We start from the raw sequence: 24,500 nt of genomic DNA on the forward strand, positions 1-24,500 counted from the left end.
CACCCGGCTAATTTTTTTTGTATTTTAGTAGAGACTGGGTTTCACTGTGCTAGCCAGGATGGTCTCGATCTCCTGACCTCGTAATCCGCCCGTCTTGGCCTCCCAAAGTGCTGGGATTACAGGCGTGAGCCACCGGGCCCAGCGCCTCGTTATTTTTAAAAATTTATTTTAAGAGACAGGGTCTTGCTCTGTTGCTCAGGCTGGAGTGCAGTGGTATAATCATAGCTCACTGTAGCCTCAAACTTCTGGGCTCAAGAGATCCTTCTGCCTCAGCCTCCCAAGTAGCGAGGGCTAACAAGCATGTGTAACCATGCCTAGCTGATTTTTTTAAAATTGTTTTTGTGGAAATGGGGATCTTGCTACATTGCCCAAGCTAGCTTCGAACTCCTGGCCTCAAGTGATCCTCCCACCTCGGCTTCCCAAAGGGCAGGGATTATAGACATGAGCTACTGCACCTACCCACCTGATGATTTTTCAGTTGGATATTGTGAGTTTTTGCTTGTTGGATGCTAGATATTTTTGTATTCTTATAAATATTCTTGAACTTTGTTCTGGAACACTGATTACTTGGAAACAGTTTGATCCTTTTGGGTCTTGCTTTTACGCTTTTTTTAGGCGGGACCAGCACAGCATTAAGTCTGGGGTTATTTTTCCTTACCACAGAGGTAAATGTTTCTGAGTACTCTACCCAATTTCCTTGAAATACAAGGTTTCCTATTATGGTTGCTGGGAACAAGGATTATTCCTGTTCCTGTGTGAGGTCTGAATATTGTTCTCTGCCATCCTTTCAGGTAATTATTTCCCTGGCCTCAGGTAGTTTCCTCACATGCGTGTACTGTTTGGTGTTCAGCGGAAGACTTGGTGGGGTGGCAGGGGAGGCCCACTGCTCAGATCTCCAGACATTTTTTTCTTTGTAAGTCTTTCTGCTCTAATCTTCTGCCCTGTGAACCTCTTTGGCCTCCCCAGACTATCAGCTTCCTCTCTTCAGTTTAGGGAGAACTCTGGGCTCTGCCTGGGTGCCCCTCCCCTGTACTGTGCCTGAAATTCTCTCCAGGCAGTAAGCCAGTAAGCTGTAGGGTACTCTCGTTCAGTTCCTTTTCTTTCAGGAATCGTCGTCCTTTGTGCCTGGTGTTCAATATCTTGGAAACAGTGATTTCATATATTCTGTGTGTGTGTTTGTTTGAGATGGAGTCTTACCCTGTCACACAGACTGGAGTGCAATGGCGCGATCTTGGCTGACTGCAGCCTCCGCCTCTTGGGTTCAAGCAATTCTCTGCCTCAGCCTCCCAAGTGGCTGGGATTACAGGTGTGCTGCCGCGCCTGGCTAATTTTTTGTATCTTTAGTAGAGACGGGGTTTCACTCGAACCCCTGACCTCGTGATCCACCTGTGTCAACCTCCCAAAGTGCTGGGATTACAGGCATCAGCCACCGCGCCCAGCCTATTCTGTGTGTGTGGTTTTTTTTTTTTTTAATTAGCTATTTCCCGTAGAAAGGTAAATGTGATCCCTGTCACTCTATCTTGACCAGAAGCAGAAGTCCACTCTGAAATGAACTTTTACATTTCATACCCATGTCTGTCATGGGGAAGTTAAGTGGGCCTGGCCTTCTCTTTTTACTTCATCATCCTCTTTTTCAGAACTTCATAAGTAGTTCTTCAAGAATTTAATATTTATTGTGTGTGCCCACTGTGCACTGTGCTGTGTGTTAGCTGCTGAAATGTATAGGCTTGATTCCTTTACCAGATGGACCTCAGGTCTAGTGGGGAGGACAGGCAAGGTTCTTGTGGCTACAATTAAAAGTGCTGTAATACATATTTTGAAAGATCTAAGATGCCACTGCAGTGTAGAATGACATGTATGTTGTCTTAAATATTAGAAATGATTCTGGATTAGGATTGATGGCTTTGTGCTGACTTGTGAATTCTGTCTCCTAACCATGACCAGGTTGTCCGCCCTTTCCTGGACATCCATATTTTTTCTCCCATTGAAAGGCCAGGATTGAATCTGTACTCTTGGGTCCCTAGTTCTCCTGGATTTATCTCCTTTCCATATGACCTTTTCTTTTCTTAACCTTTGGGCCTGCTGTAACATCTCATTTCATTTTTCTTTTTGAACTTTCACCAGTGTAAGAATGTTAGAGACTGAAATATTAAAAAAATTAGTTGCATTTGCTATAGGTAGATGAGTTTTTCAGTGAGTTTGCCCATTTTCAAAAGCAAATCTTCACTGGTTATTTGGAGCGGATGGGAAGGAAGCTTAAGGGTAGTAGAAAATCACAATTTTGCTACATTTCCAAAGGAACTCTTTGGATGATGAATGAGGTCCATTACCATTTCAGTTGTTTCAGTGAAGCTGAGAGTGATAATCCTCGTTCTATAGTTAAGCAATAGGAAAATGTGGGTAATGCCAGTCTGCATTGACTGGGTCAGCTGTGTAGAGCATTGCCTGAAAAGTAAAAGTTGCAGTCCTGATTGGCTCAAGACTGATATCTTACAGCCTGATGAAGACAACCACTAATTCCAGTGCCATAATTGATGGGCTTTTTCTTTTCTCTTAGTCAGTTATGACAAGGACCTTCCTTGGAAAGATAACCTATGTTTAGATGACTGTGATCTTAGCCCTTGTGATCTGCCTGGTGCTTGTGGTAGCTCTGGATGTTCCTGTTTTTCCTGAAGGACCTCATTGATGTCAGTTCAGACATTATGCTCACTCAAGAGAATGTGTGGTTTTGCTATGTGTGAAATATCGTATAAGACACACTGCTGTGTCACTTTTAAGCTTCCGGTTTCAGAAGCTCTAGCAGCCCTACTTTTTCTCAGATGCCTGGCAAGCCTGCATATCTGAATAACCCTTCTGTCCTGCAGAGGCTGTGAGAAGCTCTGCCGAGCATTTGAGAGTTAACCATTATTTATGGAGCAAGACCTGCGTGAGGCACTGATTGTACTAACTTACAGAAATTGTGTGAGAGATTCTTTTGACATCAAAGGTACTTATGGTCCAGAGGGGAAATCACATAGGTGAATTAATTCAGAAGCCCGTTCAAGACTACAAGAGAAAATTCCAAGATAAACAAAACAGTTCATGTTTTGAGTTCTGTTTCTTTAGATTTCTATGTTGGGATTGGTGGCTTGAGTGACCGAGTAGCTGACATCCCAACCATTTTTAGACATGTTCTATTTTGAGGTTGAGTTTGTGGTTTGGGAAGGATGTGTAATCATTTTCAACAAATGCTTACTGAGTGTGCAAAGTATTCCTGTGGTAGGCACAGGGAGTACCAAGAAATATAAAGTTACATTCCCTGGCTTCTAAGGAGTTTCTCATATATGGGAGGGCAAGGCATGTTTAAGATTTTAAAATCTTAGTAAGATTATAAGTCTTAAGAAAAAAGCATAATCATCAACAATTATTAGAAATATATACTGAACTATTAAACTGTCTAAGAAATGGGGCTTGGGTGGTGAACATGTGGCCTGGAAAAGAGAAGGATCTTCACTTTTTGCTATATAGATTCTATATAGTATGTAATTTCTATATGGTTTGAAATTTTTGCCAAGTGCAGTTATTGCCTCTTTGGGTTTTTTTTTTTTAATCAGTTACAAAAATGATAGAGAACAGAAGATTGTATTAATACATATAATATTAACCTTGAGTATATCTCTATGTGGTAGGATTGTGAATGACTTATTTTTATTATACCTTGTTATAATTGTCTACATCTCTTTTAATGAATATATATTATTGTATAAGTAGAGAAAGGAAGTATTTAAAAAACAAATCCAAAACCACCTACAATGATGATTATAACTATATTTTGACATGCTTACTATATTTTGAGTATAATATACCAGTTTTCCCTTTTTTACCTCCTTACTTTCACTGCAACTCTAGTGAGGTTGTTTTATTATTATCATTATTACTATGGTTATTAAATAAAAAGGTGAAACAAAGACATTTGCTTCTTGCTTCTGCCCCTTGTCATTTTGAGTGAGCTAGCCTAGAAGTAAAAGGAATCCAGTTATGAACTTCTCAGCTATACTGTAAAGGATGCCCAGAAAAATTTAAATTATGCTGATTTGGTTACAATTACGCCTGCCAGTGTGGGCTATGATCTCTTGTTTTAAAGCGTCCTAAAAATACTTTGCTATACCTTTATATTTAGTTCTGTTGGAGAAAGCAATTAGATTATCCCATCTCCCCATCTGGTGCAGTAAAGAAAACTCATCTGCTTGGCTTACTTTGTGTAAAAGAGAATTTAAATTTCCAGGTTATTTGTGATTCATATTAAGTAGTTAAATCCCATCTCTCCCAAATTTTGTACTGGGAATCCATATCCCCTTTATAATTATTAACTTAATTACTCTGAACAGTAATAAAGTTCAGATATTTAAAGAAGCCAAAGATTGAAGGAGAGTAGCTGTCATTTCTAAATTAATTTTTTTTCCCCTTATAGCATGTGTTTGATGATCTCAGAGGCTCAGTATCCTTGTCCTGGGTTGGAGATAGCACTGGGGTAAGTCATATTTTGAGCCTGTTATTTCAACCCAGCAAGAAGATGACAACAGATTTGGGGGGCGGTTAAGCACCTAGTATCATTTCTTCCTGAAACTGTCTTTAGCCTCAATCACAGGAAATGTTTGCAAGACAGACTTTCAGGAAGTTGTAGTTGTGTTGGTTTTGCTTTAGAACTGGGAACATCTTTTTTTAGGGTGCGGTAGGGACGGAGTTTCACTCTTGTTGCCCAGGCTGGAGTGCAATGGCGCGATCTTGGCTCACTGCAACCTCCGCCTCCCAGGTTCAAGCGATTGTCCTGCCTCAACTTCCCAAGGAGCTGGGATTACAGGCACCCACCACCATGCACAGCTAATTTTTTGTATTTTTAGTGGAGATGGGGTTTCACCATGTTGGGCAGGCTGGTCTCGAACTCCTGACATCAGGTGATCCACATGCCTCAGCCTCCCAAAGTGCTGGGATTACAGGTATGAACCACTGCGCCTGGCCGGGAACGTCTTCTGATCACCTTCTTCCACAGTAGGAAGATGGACACCTTTTCAGTCCTTGGTGGCTGCTTAGCATCAAGATGAGCAAGAAGAAAGAGGGAAGAGAGTGCTCTGTATTGAGAAGGGAAGCTCACAATACTTGGGAAAACCCCTATATAGAAACAGAAAATGTCCATTAAAAACATCCTGGCACTTTTCCTCCAAACTGTATTGTTCCTGTGTCCTTTCCCACAGGTGTGTTGAGGGACTGTGGTGCCCATGGGCTCATGGTTGTTCATCTGTTGTCCTTGCCCCTACCACAAAGGAGGTACTGTCAGGATTGGGGGACTGGAAGGAGGATCAGTCAGTTCCTTATCCCTCCTGATATACAGCTGGGCTTCCACTAGGAGGGCATGCTGAGGATACATTGGCCTCTGGTCTTAAATCAGGACTTGTTGCCTGGCTGTCTTAATATCCTACTTGAACAAGAGCAGAGGCAACATCTCCTGCCTCCTGGTATTCCATAATGCATGTGTCATTTCATTGAGGCACATGATAATTATATTAGAAGCCTAAAGAAATAAAATATTGGTGCTGAAAAGCAAATTGTAAATTTCTTATTTTGATTAATTTTTAAACTTCTAGTAGAATTTCTTTAAGCATAGCTCAGTTTTTTCTAGAATTTGAGTTGTACCCTAATTTCCATGATTTACCCTTTTATCTTAGATAGTTGGTATCTCCAAGATTTCTTTTTTTCTTTTTTTTTTTTTGAGACACAGTCTCGCTCTGTCACCCAGGCTGGAGTGCAGTGGTGCTATCTTGGCTCACAGCAATGTCCGCCTCCCAGGTTCAGGCAATTCTCATGCCTCAGCCTCCCAAGAAGCTGGAACTACAGGCATGTACCATCATGCCCAGCTAATTTTTGTGTTTTAAGTAGAGACAGGGTTTCACCATGTTAGCCAGGCTGGTCTCGAACTCCTGACCTTAAGTGATCTGCCCACCTCAGCCTCCCAAAGTGCTGTGATTACAGGCATGGGCCACGGTGCCCAGCCATCTTCAAGATTTCTCATATGGCTTTCTGAGACTCCCTAGACTCTTGTAGTAATCCATCCAGAATCATTTCCTCATGCATAGTTTTTGGTAGATAAAGTACTGAAAAAATGAATTTCATGAAGAACCAACAACAAGGAGAAGAAAAAGACAAGACAGACATGACACAGTGACCTCTAGGAGAACACCCACGCTATTCTAGCTTCTATAAGGAGAAAATGGAGAGGGTGCTTGCCTGAGAGTATCTTACAATAGTATGGATACAAAATAGTTAAAGCCTTCTTTTATTTTAATGTGTATTTGAGTAGTCAGCCTCACTGCTTCAATGGAGGCGATGGGGATCAACCCAACAAAATGAGCTGAGGACTTTCTTATCATTCTCAGCCCTAGTACCTAGATCTTTCTAGACTTTGGGGAGTACTACAAAGTAGGGATATCAAAAGTCTTTTAGGTGTTGGCTTAATCTTGAACACATATCAGCATGTGATTGGAGTATCTTTTTGATTTATGGAATGCTTTTTTCTCTCTCCAGGTCATTCTAGTCTTGACTACCTTCCATGTACCACTGGTAATTATGACTTTCGGACAGTCCAAGCTATATCGAAGGTGAGATCAATAACACGCGTTGGAGCATTTGACTAAGTAACATACTGAGAATGTAGATTCCCCCTTTTCTAGACATGATGGCGTGTAACAGTTGATGTAAAAGATCTTCTAGCCATCTTGTTTTCACCAGACTGTCACACTTAGCACATGTTGTTGTTGTTGTTTTGAGACAGGGTCTCACTCTGTCTCCCAGGCTGGAGTGCAGTGGCGTCATCTTGGCTCACTGTAACCTCCGCCTCCCAGGCTCAAGCCATCCTCCCACTTCAGCCTCCCAAGTAGCCAGGACTGCAGGCACACGCCACCACGCCCGGCTAATTTTTTGTATTTTTTGTAGAGATGGGGTTTCCCCATGTTGCCTAAGCTTGTACCGAGCTCCTGGGCTCGAGTGATCTGCCTGCCTCAGCCTCCAAAAGTGTTGGGATTACAGGCGGGAGCCACTGTGCCCAGCCCCCAGCACAGTTTTTAACGTCTACTTTTTTTTTTTTTTTTTTTGAGACAGGGTGTGGCTGTGTCACTCAGGCTGGAGAGCAGTGGCGCAAACACGGCTCATTGCAACCTCTCCCTCCCAGGTTCAAGCCATCCTCCCACCTCAGCCTCCCAAGTAGCTGGGATTACAGGCATGTACCTCCATGCCTGGGTAATTTTTGTGTTTTGGATAGACAGGGTTTCACCATGTTGCCCAGGCTGGTATTGAGCGCCTGGGCTCAATCTATCTGCCTACCTCGGCTTCCCAAAGTGCTGGGATTACAAGTGTGAGCCACAGTGCCTGGCCTTAACATCTAATTAGCAACTGAAAGAAGTATGAAAAGGGACCTGGTTCCAAAGAGGTTGGTTTGACCTGACTGAGGGGCAGAACAATAAAGGAAGATGAAGAAAGAGTCTATAGTGCTGTGTGTTTGTGTTCATTTATATGGATATTTATTTGTGGGAAGGTAGTATGGAGTTAAAAAGTCTTTCTATTAAGTTTGAGCACAAAATGGTTTTTTATATTCCTGAAGTAAAAATCTTCATTGTACTTTCCCAGCAAATATTATTTATACAGCATTTTGAGGCCTAAGCAGATTATTTTTACGTAAGAAGGAGGCTGTCAGGTCAGACCTACCAAAATGCTTTGTAGTGTTCACACTGGTGATAATGATGGTAACTTGTGTTCTGGAACCACAACCTATACTGTGACATTGGTGAAGTTTTAGAGTTGTCTTCTCAAAGGTATGACTTGATTAAAAAGTAGGTTCCGTTCCTTAACAGTAAGATCAAGACCAACTAATTCCTAGAGATTGCTGAATGATTGTGTCTTCTCAATCATTTATGTCTGTCTCATTTTCCCCTAGGGACCTAAAGAAATAATGACCTCCCAGCAGATGATATAGAAACTACCCTAGGGTCAGGGTATCTCCCAGGAGTCATGGTACTTTCTCAAGGTTCTTTATTTGACTGCTGTTCTTGGCCCAAGTGGGAGTGAACCCACGTTCAAGCTCTGAAATGGATTAGCCTAACCTCTCTTCCCCATGAGGTATGAACTTTGACTACGTCTCCTGGGCATGGAGCCAGAAGTCTCTGCCCTTCAGTACATTGATGTTGTCCCAGAGAGGCAACAAATACCTTTAGGCCAACAAGGAATTGCTATCTTAGAACTACAGTGCAAATTCCATGAAGGCAAGGTTCTTGACTAACTGGGTTCCCCAGAATCTAGCCAAATGCCTAACATGTAGTAGGTAGGCAGTAAATAATAATCAAATAAATGAATGAATGTCTTGGCTTCTTTATAATTTTTTTGGATGGATAATTAAAATTTTTTTTGATACAGGATCGACTATATTTTAGAGTCTTGGTGCTAGAAAGAGCTATAATAGGTGACTTTGTTTATTCAATCAGAACAGTAGTTGAACCATTTTAGATGAAAAGCATCCTATTTGGGGAGAGAAAAATGCGTTTTAAAATGTGTAACTTTGCTTCAGTAACTCTTTCCAGTGTTTAAGAATGTTTGCTCTCATAAATTCCCCTCCTCACAATTGCCCATTCCCCAGCTGGGCATGGTGTCGCACATCTGTGGTCCCAGCTACTTGGGAGACTGAGTTAGGAGCATCTCTTGGGTCCTGGAGGTTGAGGCTGCAGTAGCTATGGTCACATCACTGCACTCCAGCCTAGGTGAGAGAGCGATACCCTTTCTCAAAAAAATAAAGTATCTCCTCATGATAGTTTTTCTTACCAACCTGTGTTTCATTATAAAAGCAGTATAATCATATTATAGGACATTTGAAAATTTTAAAGGAAAGAAAAAAGTTCATACAGCCAAGTGTAATCTTAATTCATTTGTCATTTATTATCTTGACCTTCCCCTTTAATGTTGTATCATATAGTTGTAGAGTATTGGGAGGCAACGTGGAATAGCAAAATGTTGCCAAGCTTTGTTGGCAAGTAGGCTTAGGATTGAATCACAGCACTGTCATTGCAAACAGAATGAACTTGGGAAAGTCATTTAACCTCCTAAGTCTTTTTTATCATCTGTAAAAGGACAATAATAATGCCCACCTCAGAGCTGTTGTGAGGTATGCTCTGCAGTGCCTGGCATGGAGGAATAGCTTGGGTGCTGTTAGCTGCTGCCATGCCAATGACAAGCCTTCCACACCAGTTGCTAAAAAGTGATTGCCTGCCCCCAGATGCCTCCACATCTTCTACAAATGCACACTGTACCCCCTAGCCCCTGCCAACATGCAAATGTTACTAACACCTGGCATTATGACCTACATCCATGCTGATTGGTCAGTACTCATACCTTAACTCTGCTAGTAACCCCTCATTTTTTTAGATTGACATAATTTATCATTGTTCCATTGGACAGTTAGCTTGTAGCTGTTTTTTTCACTAATGCTACTGTGATAAATATCATACACATTTGTGTGATAGGGGATGTTTATTTCCAATTCACTTTTTAGTAGCAAAGGAAAACCTCCGCTCTGATGGATGTCAGCATGTTTTAAAGGCTGTTTGTTAAATGCCTCTTTCTCCAGATTGAATTGTTTTCTATACCTAATGCCTCAACAACTTAAGACAATCGAAACCAAAACGAGAACTGATACTGCCATGTCACTGTTTAAATACCACCACCATCAGACTCAGCCTTTTTTCAGCCTGTTTTTGTGTAGTCTTGTGAAAAACCCTGCTTTCCTGACATATACTTTACTAGAGTGCAATTCTATTTGTTTCTGATATAGTATAATATTACCAGGGTAACATTTTTTTCATATTACCCAGCAGTTTTTTGTTTCTTTTTTTTTTTTTAACCACATTGACTTTGAATATTAATTATCTCTTCCTTGCCACAAAGTGGCAACTGACTCTGTACCTGCTCCCAGAGTTTAGGCAGAAACTGTAAATATGCCTTGTTTCCTTTCTAACTGGGCTGGCCTGGCCTAAAGTGACTGGCCAACCAAGTCAACCATGTTGAACATGCCAACCAAGAGGCAACTGTTGTTTCCGAAATGAGAAAGTGAAAGACGCAGTTTGATCAAAATGGGTCTTGAGTATGTTGAAGTTGCCCAATTACCACTAAAAGCCCACTGAACCCACTCTGAGGACTTTTCTGTTTTTCACAGCATTGATGATTTTATTATTCATTAGACTATCTTTGCGTACTAAATCTTATATGGTTAAAGGTTCATTTGGATTTCAAATAAAAAACAGCAAATCACATGCCACCTGCTCTGTGTATTACAGCATGAAGTCTCACAAGAATAGAAGGAGGTTGTCCCTGTTGATATGCAGAATTAGAGGGAGTATACTTCTGTCTTTAAGCTGTGAAAAAGAATTATTGAAGGATTTGGGAGATTATATATATGTATATGTACACAAATATATGTGTGTGTATACATATGTTTGTGTGTACATGTATACACACACATATACGTATTTTCCATTTAAAGGAACCGTGTTTATATAGTATTAATTTTGATTTTCTTATAAGGAATATTAGTTTGTATAATGGATTATAAAGTTTGTTTGTCTCGCACATATGAAGTTGAAGAAATAAACTAGCTACAATTAAGATGATAATTTGGTTTTTGGTGACTAACAGTTATTTTCCATCTTTTTGTTTTATGATGTCTTAAGTCCAGCTTTTCATTGTATAATTTACTTAGTGAAGCAAATGTAGGCATTGTTCTACACCAATATTGTATACCTAATTATTAATATCACAAAGACTGCTGGGCTATTTTATTTCTGGTTTTAATTTCCTATTGAGAGTTGCTCAAATTTTGGGAATCAATAGGGAAATCTATAAGAGGTTTTGCATTAAAATATATTACATAGTCAATGTAAGTTTTTCAGGATGTCACTTGAGTTTTTGTTGTTGTTGTTGTTGTTGTTGAGATGGAGTCTCTCTCTGTTGCCCAGGCTGGAGTGCAGTGGTGCGATCTTGGCTCACTGCAAGCTCCACCTCCCGGGTTCATGCCATTCTCCTGCCTCAGCCTCCCAAGTAGCTGGGACTACAGGCGCCTGCCACCATGCCCATCTAATTTTTTTTTTTTATTTTTAGTAGAGACGGGGTTTCACTGTGTTAGCCAGGATGGTCTTGATCTCCTGACCTCATGATCCGCCCACCTCGGCCTCCCAAAGTGCTGGGATTGAGATTTTTAAAAAAGGATAACTTAAAGGTATACAATGCAAAGTGCTGCTAGTGCAGTAAACCAGCGTCTTCAAGGCATCTTGTGTAACAACCTTTTTTATGATATGCTGAGTTCAGTTTTCGCTGCAGTAGATTGTTAACAATGACTGCATATTTCAGTTACAAGGTTGGCATAAATTCCATTTACAACATATATTTTCTTGCTTTTTTTTTTTTTAAAGAAAAAGTATACTAAAATGTGATGCTGGCATTTTACCTTTAATACAACTTCACTTTTATACACGTCAAGTTGTCAATCAGAGTAAGATGAAGACCCCCAAATACATATTCATGTTCCTTCTGATTAAAAGTTCTGTGATTTTATTTACAATATCTTACTCTCTTTATTTTCCCACTTGTAGTTTTAAAATTTCTACAGAAAACGTGTATCCTTTCCCAATAATGATAAAATACAAAATATTTAAATAAAAACACAAGGTAATATCAGGTAGTGGGGAAAAAAGAGACTGAAATATTGGGAATTAAATTTATTATGAATTCAAATCTTGCCAGTTTTACCCAGCAGTAGTTTCAGGTCCGTGATTCTTTTGATACATTTTAATAAACTACATTCTCCCTATTGATCTTTTACCTGGAAATCTCAGTACAGTTGGTTGTCATTATTAGTGATAGTTATGTTCTGTAAAGTTGTCATGAATACTGAATTAGTTAATAGTGAACCATTGCTCCTAGGGGGACATATAGGGTTAGGTTTATGCAAACTTCTGGTCACAGCACTCATTTTCATCAAATGATCAATACATAACTTTGTTTTATGTGTGTTTCTGTTTAAAGATACCTTATTTAATGCGTATTATTGATTCATTAACACTGAATTCATGGCCAATAGCACTACAACTCTTGCCCAAACAAAGCTTGTCTCATATACTCATATTTCCTCCATGAGGCACATCAAAGCCTTCTTGCGTTTAGGAACACTCAACAGCATGTTGACACTGCACTTGGAGGCCATTTAGATAGAAAAAGTACCCCAAAAAAAGCATGAACATGCAAAAACCTAGCACTAAATAGACCGTGAAAAGGACACTTGTTTATAGTGTTAGAACTGAACACAAATCAGCTTGTTTGACCTCAGCTGGGAATGGGTACACTGGGTGACTCACATTTTTGCTGCTCTGTAAATGTCTGTAAATGACTAGCAAGGCACCATGAGTATTGATTTGGGGGTTACAAATAAATTTAAGAAGGTAAACAAATTTACAAATATAGAATCCATGCATAATGAAGATTATATAAGCTTTCTCAATTAGTAAAAACTACAAAACAATAATATTTTTAAGAGTTTGCCATCATCCTTGTTACTTTTATGTTATAATTTATGGTGGCTTAATCATGGCAAAATGAACAAAAGAAAATAGGTAGAAGCAGAAAGAGTTTTGAGGTGCATGCTTGAAAAAGCCTACATAGCTGTTAATGAAACTTAAAGATGATTCTGGTGAAGGCTCAGAAAGAAAAGAGGAGAGCTATAGAGAAAGCTTCCATCTTAGAGAATACCTAAGTAATCCATGGTAGAATATTCATTAAAATGTGGACCACAAAGGCCATTATGATGAGGTTTCTGGCAGAAATGAGGAACATGTTATTGGACAATAGAGAAAAAACAATGCTTGTTATAAAGTGGCAGAGAACTTGGCCAAATTGTGTTCATGTTCTAGTGTTTTGTGGAAAGTACAACTTGCAAGCAATGAAATTGCGTATTTAGCTAAAACAATATCTAAGTAAAATGTTGAAGTTGCAGCTTGGTTCCTCCTGACTGCTGGTAGTAAAATGTGGGAAAAGAGAAATGACTCAAGGACAGAATTATTAAGCAAGAAGAAAGCAGTACTTAAATATTTGGAAAATTCTCAGTCTATCTAAATTGCACAAACTGAGAATAATTAGGATGTGGCCGAGTGACCATTTGATAAAGAGATTAGCATGGGTGTGAACTAAGAACTTAATCAGTTACCCCAACAGGAAAACTGCCAGTTTGAACCCAATGAGGAAAGGCTTTCAGATTTTAAGGACCACAGAGCTATTCGATTGCATATGTGCGCTCTTCTTTAAGACAAGGCAGTTCAGGGATCTCCAAGGCTGCCTCCTCAATTTCAAAAGGAGGGACCATCACCCAAAGCCATGGAAAAAAGGCCACCCAGATCCTTGGGGGCCTACCCGCTTTCTGGCAAGGCTGCAGAGCAAGACCACAATCCCAACATGTCTGGGAAGAGGAGGGACCCCCTCCCCAACATTGGACCTGTAGGACCCAGGTTAGAGCCAAAGAGAATTGTTTTCAAGCTTTAATATCTAGGCCGGGTGCAGTGGCTCATGCTTATAATCCCAGCACTTTGGGAGGCTGAGGTGGGAGGATTGCTTGGGGCCAGGAGTTTGAGACCAGCTGGGCAACATAGTGAGACCCATCTCTGCCAAAAAAAAAAAAAAAATTGGGTGCGGTGGCACATGACTATAGTCCTAGCTACTTGGGAGGCTAAGGCAGAAGAATTGCTTGAGCTCAGGAGTTCTAGGCTGTAGTGAGCTATGATCACATCATTGTACCCCAACTTGGGTGGCAGAGCAAGACCCTCTATTTACTTAGTTTTGACACAGGGTCTTGCACTGTTGCCCAGGCTGGAGTGCAGTGGCATGATCTCGGCTCATTGTAGCTTCGACCTCCTGGGCTCAAGTGATCCTCCTGCCTCAGCTTCCCGAGTGGCTGGGACTACAGGCTGGAAATCACCATGCTCAGCTAATTTTTGTGTATTTTATAGAGATGGGGTTTCACCATGTCGCCCAGGCTGGTCTCAAACTCCTGGCCTCAAGCAGTCCTCCCACCTCAGCCTCCCAAAGTGCTAGGATTACAGGCGTGATCTTAGCACTTTGGGAGGCCGAGGTGGTAGGATGCCCAGCCTTAAGACCTACTCTTTAAAAATAACTAAATAAATATATATCATGAAGTTTGCCTATATTTTAGACTTAGTTGGAATCCCCTTTCATCTTTCCCATTTCCGTTTTTTGGAATGGAAATGTCTATACTGTGCCCGTCCCACCATTGTATTTTGGAAGTGCATAACTTGTTTGGTTTCACAAGTTTCACGGGTCAGGAGTTCAACACCAGCCTGGCCAAGATGGTGAAACCCTGTCTCTACTAAAAATACAAAAATTAGCCTTTGGGAGGCTAATATACAAAAATACAAACTGTACAACTGAAGGGCAGTTTGCTTCAGGATGAATCATACCTTCAGTCTCACCTTTGTCTGATATAGATGATACTTAGATGACACTTTCGATTTTAGACTTTAGAATTGATGCTGGAACAAGTTAAGACTTTTAGGCTGGATGCAGTAACTCACGCCTATAATCCCAGCACTTTGGGAGGCCGAGGAGGGCGGATCATCTGAGGTCAGGAGTTTGAGACCAGCCTGGCCAACATGGAGAAACCCTGTCTCTACTGAAAATACAAGAATTAGCTAGGTGTGGTGGCCCATGCCTTTAATCCCAGCTACTCGGGAGGCTGAGGCAGGAGAACCGCTTGAACCTGGGAGGCGGAGGTTGCAGTGAGCTGAGATCCTGCCTTTGCACTCCAGCCGGGGTAACAAGAGCGAAACTCTGTCTCAAAAAAATAAAATAAAATAAAAAGACTTTTGAGGTTGTTGGGATGTAACGAATGTATTTTGCATGTGAGAAGGCCATGAGTTTGGAGGAATGGAGTGGAGGGGCGGGGTGGGGGTGTCAGGATGCTGTATACTGAATGTTTGTGTTCCCTCTGAACTCATATGTTGAAATTTTAACCCCAAGTGCGATGGTATTAGGAGGTGGGACCTGTGGTAAGTGATTAGGTCATAAGGGCAGAACCTTCACCAGTGGGTTTAGTCCCCTTTTAAGAGAGACCCCCGAGAGCTCCCTTGTCCTTTCTGTCATGTACGGTTACAGTGACAAGAGGGCAATCTGTGAAGCAGGAAGCAGACCCTCACCAGACAGCACATCTGCTGGCACCTTCATCTTGGACTTCTTAGCCTCCAGAACTGTGAGAAATGAATTCCTGCTGTTTATAAGCCACCCAGTTTATAGTATTCTCTGATAGCAGCCCAAACTAAAATAAGCTGTATTCCAACTATATTTGTATTTTAGCATTATTGTCTTGAGTTATAAACGTTCGTGTTTACACCATGGATATATGCAAAAATGATCATTTATTTTTATTTTTTATTTTTTGAGATGGAGTCTCGCTCTGTCGCCCAGGCTTGAATGCAGTGGTGCAGTCTCTGCCCACTGCAAGCTCCGCCTCCCGGGTTCAGGCCATTCTCCTGCTTCAGCCTCCCAAGGTAGCTGGGACTACAGGCGCCCGCCACCGCGCCTGGCTACTTTTTTATATTTTTAGTAGAGACCGGATTTTACCTGTGTAGCTAGGATGGTCTTGATCTCCTGACCTCAGGTGATCCACCCGCCTCGGCCTCCCAAAGTGCTGGGATTACAGGTGTGAGCCACCGCGCCCGGCCATGATCATTTATTTTTAGTAACCAGAAAGTGGACATTAGTGTTGATGCATAGAATTGTTATTAAAAAGACTTGTTTCTTTTTATTTATTTATTTATTTATTTTTGAGATGGAGTCTCGCTCTGTCGCCCAGGCTGGAGTGCAATGGCATGATCTTGGCTCACTGCAACCTCCGCCTCCCGGAGTCAAGCAATTCTCTGCCTCAGCCTCCTGAGTAGCAGGGATTGCAGGCACGTGCCACCACTCCTGGCTAATTTTTGTATTTTTAGTAGAGACGGAGTTTCACCATCTTGGCCAGGCTGGTGTTGAACCCCTGACCTCGTGATCCACCCGCCTCGGCCTCCCAAAGTGCTGGGATTACAGGCGTGAGCCACCGCGCCCAGCCAAAAAGACTTGTTTCTAAAGCAGTTGGTTTCACAGGGTTTTAATTGTTTACCTATCATATGACAGCTGTGCCTAACTGCATTAATTATCATATGGAATTTGAAAATTAGATTTATTTATCAAAGTTGCTTCATTGATTTCCTCTTCATGATGTATGCTGATAGAAAATAAAGTGCTAGGATCAGCCTGTAATCCTAGCACTTTGGGAGGCCGAGGTGGGAGGATTGCTTGAGGCCGGGAGTTTGAGACCATACATATCTTCGTGATATGTATGCTAATAGAAAATAAAGCTACATTTAAATAAAGTATTGTGTTAATAAAATATACCCCTGGGCCCAAAGTGGCCTTGCTAGTACTCTACTTAAGTCCTAGCAGGTTGATGCTAGTTCATTTTCTCCATTTATTTAACTGACTAAAGCACTAGAGTGCTGTAGCAGGTGATCTTTTGTTTTGCTCATGCTGGTTTCTTTTTTTGAAGGGCAGGGATGTGTTTGTTGTGCCAAGTTCTTAAAAAGCAAGCAGCCTTGCCAACAGGTTTGTGGAGATTCTCTGGGGATGTCATGAAGGGGACCGATTTGTAAACTAGTCTTAATCAGGCTGCTTCAACCCCTTTGGAAGGTTTACAGGGCTGTTGATGATATATGCACTGTAGAGCTGGGAATTGTTTATGCACATCTCTTGGCCAGCTGTCAGGAAGGTAAGAGCTGATCTACTCCAAAGCCAAAGGAAGGGTAATATAGGACTTTGTTGGGTGGTGCCCAATGCTATTTCATTTATCTAGGAATTTTCTACATGTGTGTATGTACTTAAGGAAGGATAAAGTCATTCAGACAACCTAGACATATATAGTTGTTTAAGCATATTATCAGGGACCTCTACATACCCACATGGATACTTCCCTTCTGTCTCCAACTTTCTCTTAGCTGATCTCTTCTGCCAGGTCATAAGCCCCCAGCAAGATAGAGGAAGGTCCCAGTTTGTAAGGGAAAAAATCCTCACAGATAATTAAAAGTTATCTCTAGTTTAGGGCTAAAGGTTCAGAGAATTGGACTATAGTTTCAATTTTGCCCTTAATTAACTAGTTGACTTTTGATAAATCGCCTTCCCTTGCAACTCCTCATCTGTGAAATGAGGGAGTTGGACAAGATGTTCACTTCAGCCCCTTACATCACTCATGGTTTTGCAATTCTTTATTTGTTGAGGCCGCTACCAAAACCTATAACATCATTTACATCATGTATATTCAGGCTTCACTTATTGATGGGGATACATTCTGTGAAGTGCATCATTAGGTGATTTCATTATTGTGCAAACATCGCAGAGTGTACTTAACTCATACCTAGACAGTATAGCCTACTACACACCGCAGCTATGTGGTATAACCTGTGGTTCCTAGGCAACAAACCCGTAGAGCATGTTACCGTACTGAATACTGTAGGCAGCTATAACACAGTGCTAAGTATTTGTATATCTAAACAGAAAAGGCATGGTAACAATATGGTATCATAATCTTCTGGACTCACCATCATATAAATAGTCCGTTGGTGACCAAAGCATCTTCATGCAACATGTAGCTATATTCTATCATTGAAGACCACTGCAGATTACATTTATCTGTGTGTGAAAATTTGCAGTGCACAGCTGTCTTCATTGATGGATACTTTAATGAACATAAAGATTTAGCATTGTGTATTGTGTAAGAGAGCTATACATAGTATTAAACCTGTCAGTGTTAGACAGCTATGGAATTTTTGCTTTTATTTCCCAGAATCTAAACACAGATTCAGATACTTCTCAAAGATATTGTTGGAATGAACTTTTGGAAAAAGTTTTGAAACCCTGAAAGTTGAGATTAAGTTTGTTTGTTTTTCCTAGGTGTATTTCATGTACTGAGTGCCTTAGAGACTTGTGCCTAAGGATGGTAACTTCTAGGGGGGAAAACTTCAAGAACTTGGTACAGCTTCACTTACAGCTTTATCATAAGTGCTGTGGATTAATAGATTAGTTAGAAGCCTTTGGCTGTACTTTGCATAGATCTTACCTTAAACTAACTTGAATAATAAGGGAATAGTTGATTCTGTAACTAAGTACAGAGGAATGTCAGGCTTCAGGGTCAATTCAATTCAGTGTCATAGGCTCTACTTCTCAGGAATTCTGAAATTACCTTCTCTGTGCTCCCATTGGGACAGAATAACGATAGCAGTCTTTTTACTGTGTGTTCGTATACTGCATCACTGGGGTTTCTCAACCTTACTACTCTTGACCTTTGGGGCCAAGTAATTCTTTATTATTGTGGGACTGTCCTGTGCCTTGTAGGATGTTTGGCAACATCGCTGGCCACTACCCACTTAATGCCAGTAGCGCCTCAGCGCTGCGTTGTGATAATCAAAAACGTCTCCAGGACCGGGTGCGGGGGCTCATGTCTATAATCCCAGCACTTTGGGAGGCCAAGGCGGGCAGATCGCTTTGAGCTCGGGAGTTCGAGACCAGCCTGGGCAATGTGGTGAAACCCCGTCTCTACTTAAAATACAAAAATTAACCAGGCGTGGTGACACAGACCTGTAATTCCAGCTACTCAGGAGGCTGAGGCTGGAGAATCGCTTGAGCCTGGGAATTGCACCACTGAGCTGAGATTGCACCACTGAACTCCAGCCTGGGTAACAGAGTGTGATCTTGTCTCAAAGAAAGAAACAAAGTCTGTAGACGTTACCAAAAGTTTCTTGGGCGACAAAAACACCCTGATTGAGAACTGCTGGTCTGAAGGAATATAGACCATTTTATCAGGTGGCTGTCGTAAGTGGGAGGCAGTGTGCTTCCTAGAAGACCCCAAATTTCCCCCCGCTTTTGTCTCCCATTGGTTCATCCTGAGTCACTCCCCAATTCCTGAACCCCCATCACTGGTGAGGCGGGGTGGAATGTTCTTTGGACTCACCAGGGCACCTCTGGAGCTAGGAATGTGACTGTTGAGGGTGAGCCGAGTCTCTCAGTATGGTTGGTGGGAAGGGAGAATGAAAGCTGAGTAGGAACTTGTAATATCCATGACCACTGTACCCTAAATTTGCCCTTTTTTTCTTCCTCTCAGTGAGGATTATGGGAAGAACTTTAAGGATATTACAAATCTCATCAATAACACCTTTATTCGGACAGAATTTGGCATGGCTATTGGTCCTGAGAACTCTGGAAAGGTGAGACTCATTCTTGTATACATAAAGCTTGTGCTTGATACCACCTGCAGAGCTGTCAGATATTAGTATTGGCATGGTCCAGTGATTCACAATAATGTATTTTAGTTTAGTATTGCTATATTTGTATTTTAAAATTAAACACTTTTTTTTTTTTTAAGACAAGGTCTCACTCTGTCCCTCAGGCTGGAGTGTAGTGGTACCATCACAGCTCACTGCAGTCTTGACCTTCTAGGCTCAAGGGATCCTCCCACCTCAGTCACTTGAGTAGCTGAGACTACAGGCTCTTGTCACCACTCCCGGGTAATTTTTTTTTTTTTTTTTTTTGTAGAGACAGGGTTTTGCTATGTTGCCCAGGCTGATCTTGAACTCCTGGACTCAGGCGATCCGCCCACCTCGGCCCCCTGAAGTGCTGGGATTACAGGCTTGAGCCACTGTGCCTGCCTTAAACACAATTTAATATCAGTCGTATAAGAATGGAACTCTTGCCAGGCGCTGTGGCTCACGCCTGTAATCCCAGCACTTTGGAAGGCCGAGGCGGGCGGATCACGAGGTCAGGAGATCGAGACCATCCTGGCGAACACGGTGAAACCCCGTCTCTACTGAAAATACAAAAGAATTAGCCGGGTGTGGTGGCAGGCGCCTGTAGTCCCAGCTTCTAGGGAAGCTGAGGCAGGAGAATAGCGTGAACCCGGGAGGCGGCGGAGCTTGCAGTGAGCGGAGATTGTGCCACTGCACTCCAGCCTGGGCGACAGAGCGAGACTCCATCTCAAAAAAAAAAAAAGAATGGAACTCTGAGCACACAGATTTATTTTTTTTGTTCCCTGCCCAAGGTGCACCAAAGCCCTTAATAATTACGCAGCAGTTGCTTAACGTTCCAATGTATATACCCTATGACAACATTTTAGTCTTTCGGAAAACTAATCTCAGTTATTCAGCCTAATCAAGGCTTAAACCCACAGATACGATGTCCCAGCTCAGTTCAGGGTGTTATTTTTTGATAAGAATAAGACCCAAGGAGTAGAGTGGAGCAACTAATTGGTTTTTGTAACTCTTCTTACTTCTAGAACTAAGATTTCTTAACTAATGTCTGGTGAAAATGGTGTACGAACTTGTGTGCTTGCATAGATAGTATCATACCCTGAATCAGATCTTTCCTCTTCCTGTCAGGTGGTATTAACAGCAGAGGTGTCTGGAGGAAGTCGTGGAGGAAGAATCTTCAGATCATCAGATTTTGCGAAGAACTTTGTGCAAACAGATCTCCCTTTTCATCCCCTCACTCAGATGATGTATAGCCCTCAGAATTCTGACTATCTTTTAGCTCTCAGCACTGAAGTAAGTCCAGTTGAGGAACATGGTTTGTGTTTTGCATTTTAGAGTCTCAAATGTACTGTCTTAGAAGGATCCTTTAGGAAATGCTTTTAATATTGGACTTCTTTCTAGAATCTCCTTATGGCATGAAGTTTGTATTTTTTTTAACGATTTTTCCTATTTGGCTAAAGGACACAATTTCCATGTGCTATCTATTCCAGGTAAGTATGATGCCTAGTTGTCATTGTAATTTTTTTAAGTGACTAAATGTATGGTATTGCAGTAATGAACTAGAAAACAGTTTAATTTAACCATTCTTGTGCTACAAGGGACAAGCATAAATTGTCAAACTCCTGATGTTGTCATTGTTCCTTTTCTGTGATCAGACAACATCTTTCTAATTTTTTTTCTTTTTTGTTAGGTCATCAGTTTATAAAACATACTGGTTTCTGTCGTTGGCACTCATGTATAAATATCCAAAGTCTTAAATCCCTGCGCTCCCTACCACATTCCTATACTTTCTCCAGAAACCAGTGTGTTTTCCTAACCCTCCCACTTCTCTTCTGAAAGTTCTCTGAGGAACACATTCAGCTTCTCCTTTCCTGGAGGACCAGTCTCCCTTTACTGTGGTTAAGGGCCCAAAGTGGCTGAGTTGCTAGACTGTAATAATCAGAATTATACTTTACATTTTTATGGCCTTCTCTCATCAGATAGAAACACCTGAGGAACTAGTTCAAGAGGCACATCCCTTTGCCCAAACCCAGAGATAATAAGTCAATGACTTCTGTTGTAGGGTGGCCAATATTTTTAACAGGCTCCCCAGCTGAGCCTGAGCACCAAAGTTTGAGAGTCATTGCTGTACTAACTGTTTTGGGGTCAGAAACAAGATCATAACTGTGAACTAGTCAGGCTGAGCAAAGGGTGACATAGGAGGATGAAGGGCACTAGAAGAGAGATCTGGATTCTGGGCTTTCTGTGGGGAGATTTTTGAGCAGAGGTCAGGCTAGGGGGTTCCAGGAGGGCCAGAGTTATGCTTCTTTTTGAGACAGTTTTGCTCTTCTTGCCCAGGCTGGAGTGCAGTGGCGCGATCTGGTCTCACTGCAGCGTCCACCTCCCGCGTACAAGCGATTCTCCTGCCTCAGCCTCCAGAGTAGCTGAGATTACAGGCATGTGCCACCACACCCAGCTAATTTTTTTGTATTTTTAGTAGAGACAAGGTTTCACCATGTTGGCCAGGCTGGTCTCGAACTCCTGACCTCAGGTGATCCGCCTGCCTCGGCCTCCCAAAGTGCTGGGATTACAGGCGTGAGCCACTGTGTCTGGCCTCAGAGTTATGCTTAGCAGTGGAGGCTGGGGGAAGGAAACTAGCTTGCTGGGGAGTAAGCTTCAGATCTTAGAACAATTCCTAGAAATTGGCCTCCAGCAGCTTAAGCTGAAAGCACTACAAGGGAGCAAGGAGCCCTCCCTAGGAGTGAACAGGCCCATAGAGCTCCCCTTTGACTACTGCGTCTCCTTTACCAAGTGTCTCAGGGTTATTAAAACAGCACTATCCTCAGTAAGAGACAGGTACAATCTGCTTCGGTATCTGAAATGTCTTCCATTTAAGGGTAAGTCTGAAGTACATATAATTGGGCTGGAGAAGAGGGACCAATTTGTACTAAAGTGCAAATAAGTGGTATCAAATTCTGCCTTGTCTTTATAAGTAGAATTAGATAAATTAGAAATGCTGGGATGTGAATATATTACCAGGGGAGAAAAAGTTAAAGGAGAATGGTGGGTGAGAGTACAGGAGTACTGAACATAAATTCTGCCTAAATAAGTTACATTTATTTCAGCTAGACTAGGACATCTCTGTCCCATCTCCGCTGAGGCCGAGCTCAGTAAGCTCACATTACCAGTGTTATGTTGTCAGTCAGGGTTTTGTTAAGTCTCTGCTACATTTCAAACTATTGGCCAATTCCTCCTTTTGAGAACTCTAATTATTTGGCTTCTGTGACATTATTCCTTTTAGTTCTTCTAGCTTTCTAGCTATTCCTTCTTAGTATCTTCCTTAACCTCCTTTCAGCCTACCCTTAAATGCCTACTCCTCATTTCACTGAGCAGTCTCTTCCACTCTTACCATTTAACTACCACCACCTATAATGTATAAGATTTTCAAATACTTATCTCTAGTCCTGGTTTTCCCCTAATGCATCATATTCCTGTCTTGCTGCCCCCTGAATATCTCTAGCTGGATGTTCCACAAGCACCTTAAATCAATTTAAAACTGAGCTTCCTCCCTACTCTTCTCTCAGACCTGATCTTCTTCCCTTAATCCTTATACTAGTTAATGATATCACATTGCATCCGATACCCCAACCAGAAAACCAGAGTGACCAACTTACACGTGCACGCACACACACACACACATCCCCCATACTCCTACCTCTCATCCTGCCCTGGAGGAAAAGTCATCCAGTTCTACTATGCTAGCTTCTAAATTCTTGCAGAGCCTGTTCCTCATGGCCAGTGTTCAAGACCTCATTAGCTCTTACCGAACTAATGTGGCAGTCATTCACTGCTTTTCCTGCCTCTAGTCTGGACCCTCTGAAATCCGTCTTTCCCATTCTCATCCAAGTACTCCACCTAAAAAAGTGAAATGGACTGTGTCATCCTCCTGCTTAGCACACATTCCTCCTGGGAGCACCTCATATGCAATAAGCCCTGGAGTCCTTACCATGGCACAGAAGGAAGGCTCTCTGTGAGCTGGCCTCACCTTTCTGCCTAGCGTTAGTTCCTCATTTGCTTACCTTGGAATTTGCACTCCAGTAATGTCTGATGGCTTTTAGCTCCCTGTACACGCTGCAGGGTTTATGACCTCCTTGTCTTTGCTAATACTAGTCTTTCTTTGTGCAGCAACACCTCATCTCCCTGTTTGCCTTCTTTTGGTCCCACTGCTCATCATTTAAAACTCAGTGCAGGCCGGGCGCGGTGGCTCAAGCCTGTAATCCCAGCACTTTGGGAGGCCGAGACAGGCAGATCACAAGGTCAGAAGATCGAGACCATCCTGGCTAACACGATGAAACCCCATCTCTACTAAAAAATACAAAAAACTAGCCGGGCGAGGTGGCGGGCGCCTGTAGTCCCAGCTACTTGGGAGGCTGAGGCAGGAGAATGGCCTAAACCCAGGAGGCGGAGCTTGCAGTGAGCTGAGATCCGGCCACTGCACTCCAGCCTGGGCAACAGAGCAAGACTCCGTCTCAAAAAAAAAAAAAAAAAAAACTCAGTGCAGCTGTCTTCTTCAGGAAACTATCTCTGATGCGATGTTCCTCCTCTCCCCACTTCTATACTAGACCATATTTTATAACTCTGCATAGTGTTGAACTTTCCTCTTATCTATGCCCCTTGTTAAACTGTGAGCCCCTTCTCTCAGCAGGGAGTGTGTCTTATTCATCTTTGTATCCCCAGTGCAACATCTGGTACAGTGCCTGGCACATAGTAGGCACTTCATACACATTTGTTATTCCGAACTTTCAAGACCCCAAAAGGGCCCAGATAGACCATGTGTGCGTCTGTGGAGCTCGGGCAGCTCTGATGGAGCTTCAGTGTGTGTTTTTACTGTCCTGAATGATTGGATATGAAATATTAAAGGTCATACAAGCAACTGCACAAGATAAAGCTAGAATTTTGATAAGTCATTTATAATCTTTCAGAATGGCCTGTGGGTGTCCAAGAATTTTGGGGGAAAATGGGAAGAAATCCACAAAGCAGTATGTTTGGCCAAATGGTAAGTAACAGAAGACTCCATCTGTGCAGAGCCCTAAACCCTTTTCCTGATAGTGCTGCCAAAAATCA

The 24,500-nt window shown here is 41.9% G+C and overlaps 1 protein-coding gene across 11 annotated transcripts in view; it reads left to right on the forward strand.

The window, feature by feature from the left end:
* Nucleotides 1-24,500, forward strand: part of SORT1 (sortilin 1) — an 86,525-nt gene that overhangs the window by 24,123 nt on the left and 37,902 nt on the right. For 8 of the 11 annotated variants that reach the window (XM_077951899.1, XM_015147690.3, XM_077951902.1 and 5 more), the window contains 5 exons: nt 4,451-4,510; nt 6,559-6,632; nt 19,256-19,358; nt 20,526-20,690; nt 24,359-24,432. In XM_077951899.1, the coding sequence (XP_077808025.1) occupies nt 6,601-6,632; nt 19,256-19,358; nt 20,526-20,690; nt 24,359-24,432 (374 nt within the window). In that variant the 5' untranslated portion in view covers nt 4,451-4,510; nt 6,559-6,600. Of the gene's footprint in view, nt 1-4,450; nt 4,511-6,558; nt 6,633-7,963; nt 8,146-19,255; nt 19,359-20,525; nt 20,691-24,358; nt 24,433-24,500 lie in introns of those variants that run through there. The other 3 variants (XM_015147696.3, XM_077951940.1, XM_077951906.1) reach the window with 3 other exon arrangements.

This window comes from Macaca mulatta, chromosome 1 (assembly GCF_049350105.2).
Source record: "Macaca mulatta isolate MMU2019108-1 chromosome 1, T2T-MMU8v2.0, whole genome shotgun sequence".
NCBI classification, from domain to species: Eukaryota; Metazoa; Chordata; class Mammalia; order Primates; family Cercopithecidae; genus Macaca; species Macaca mulatta.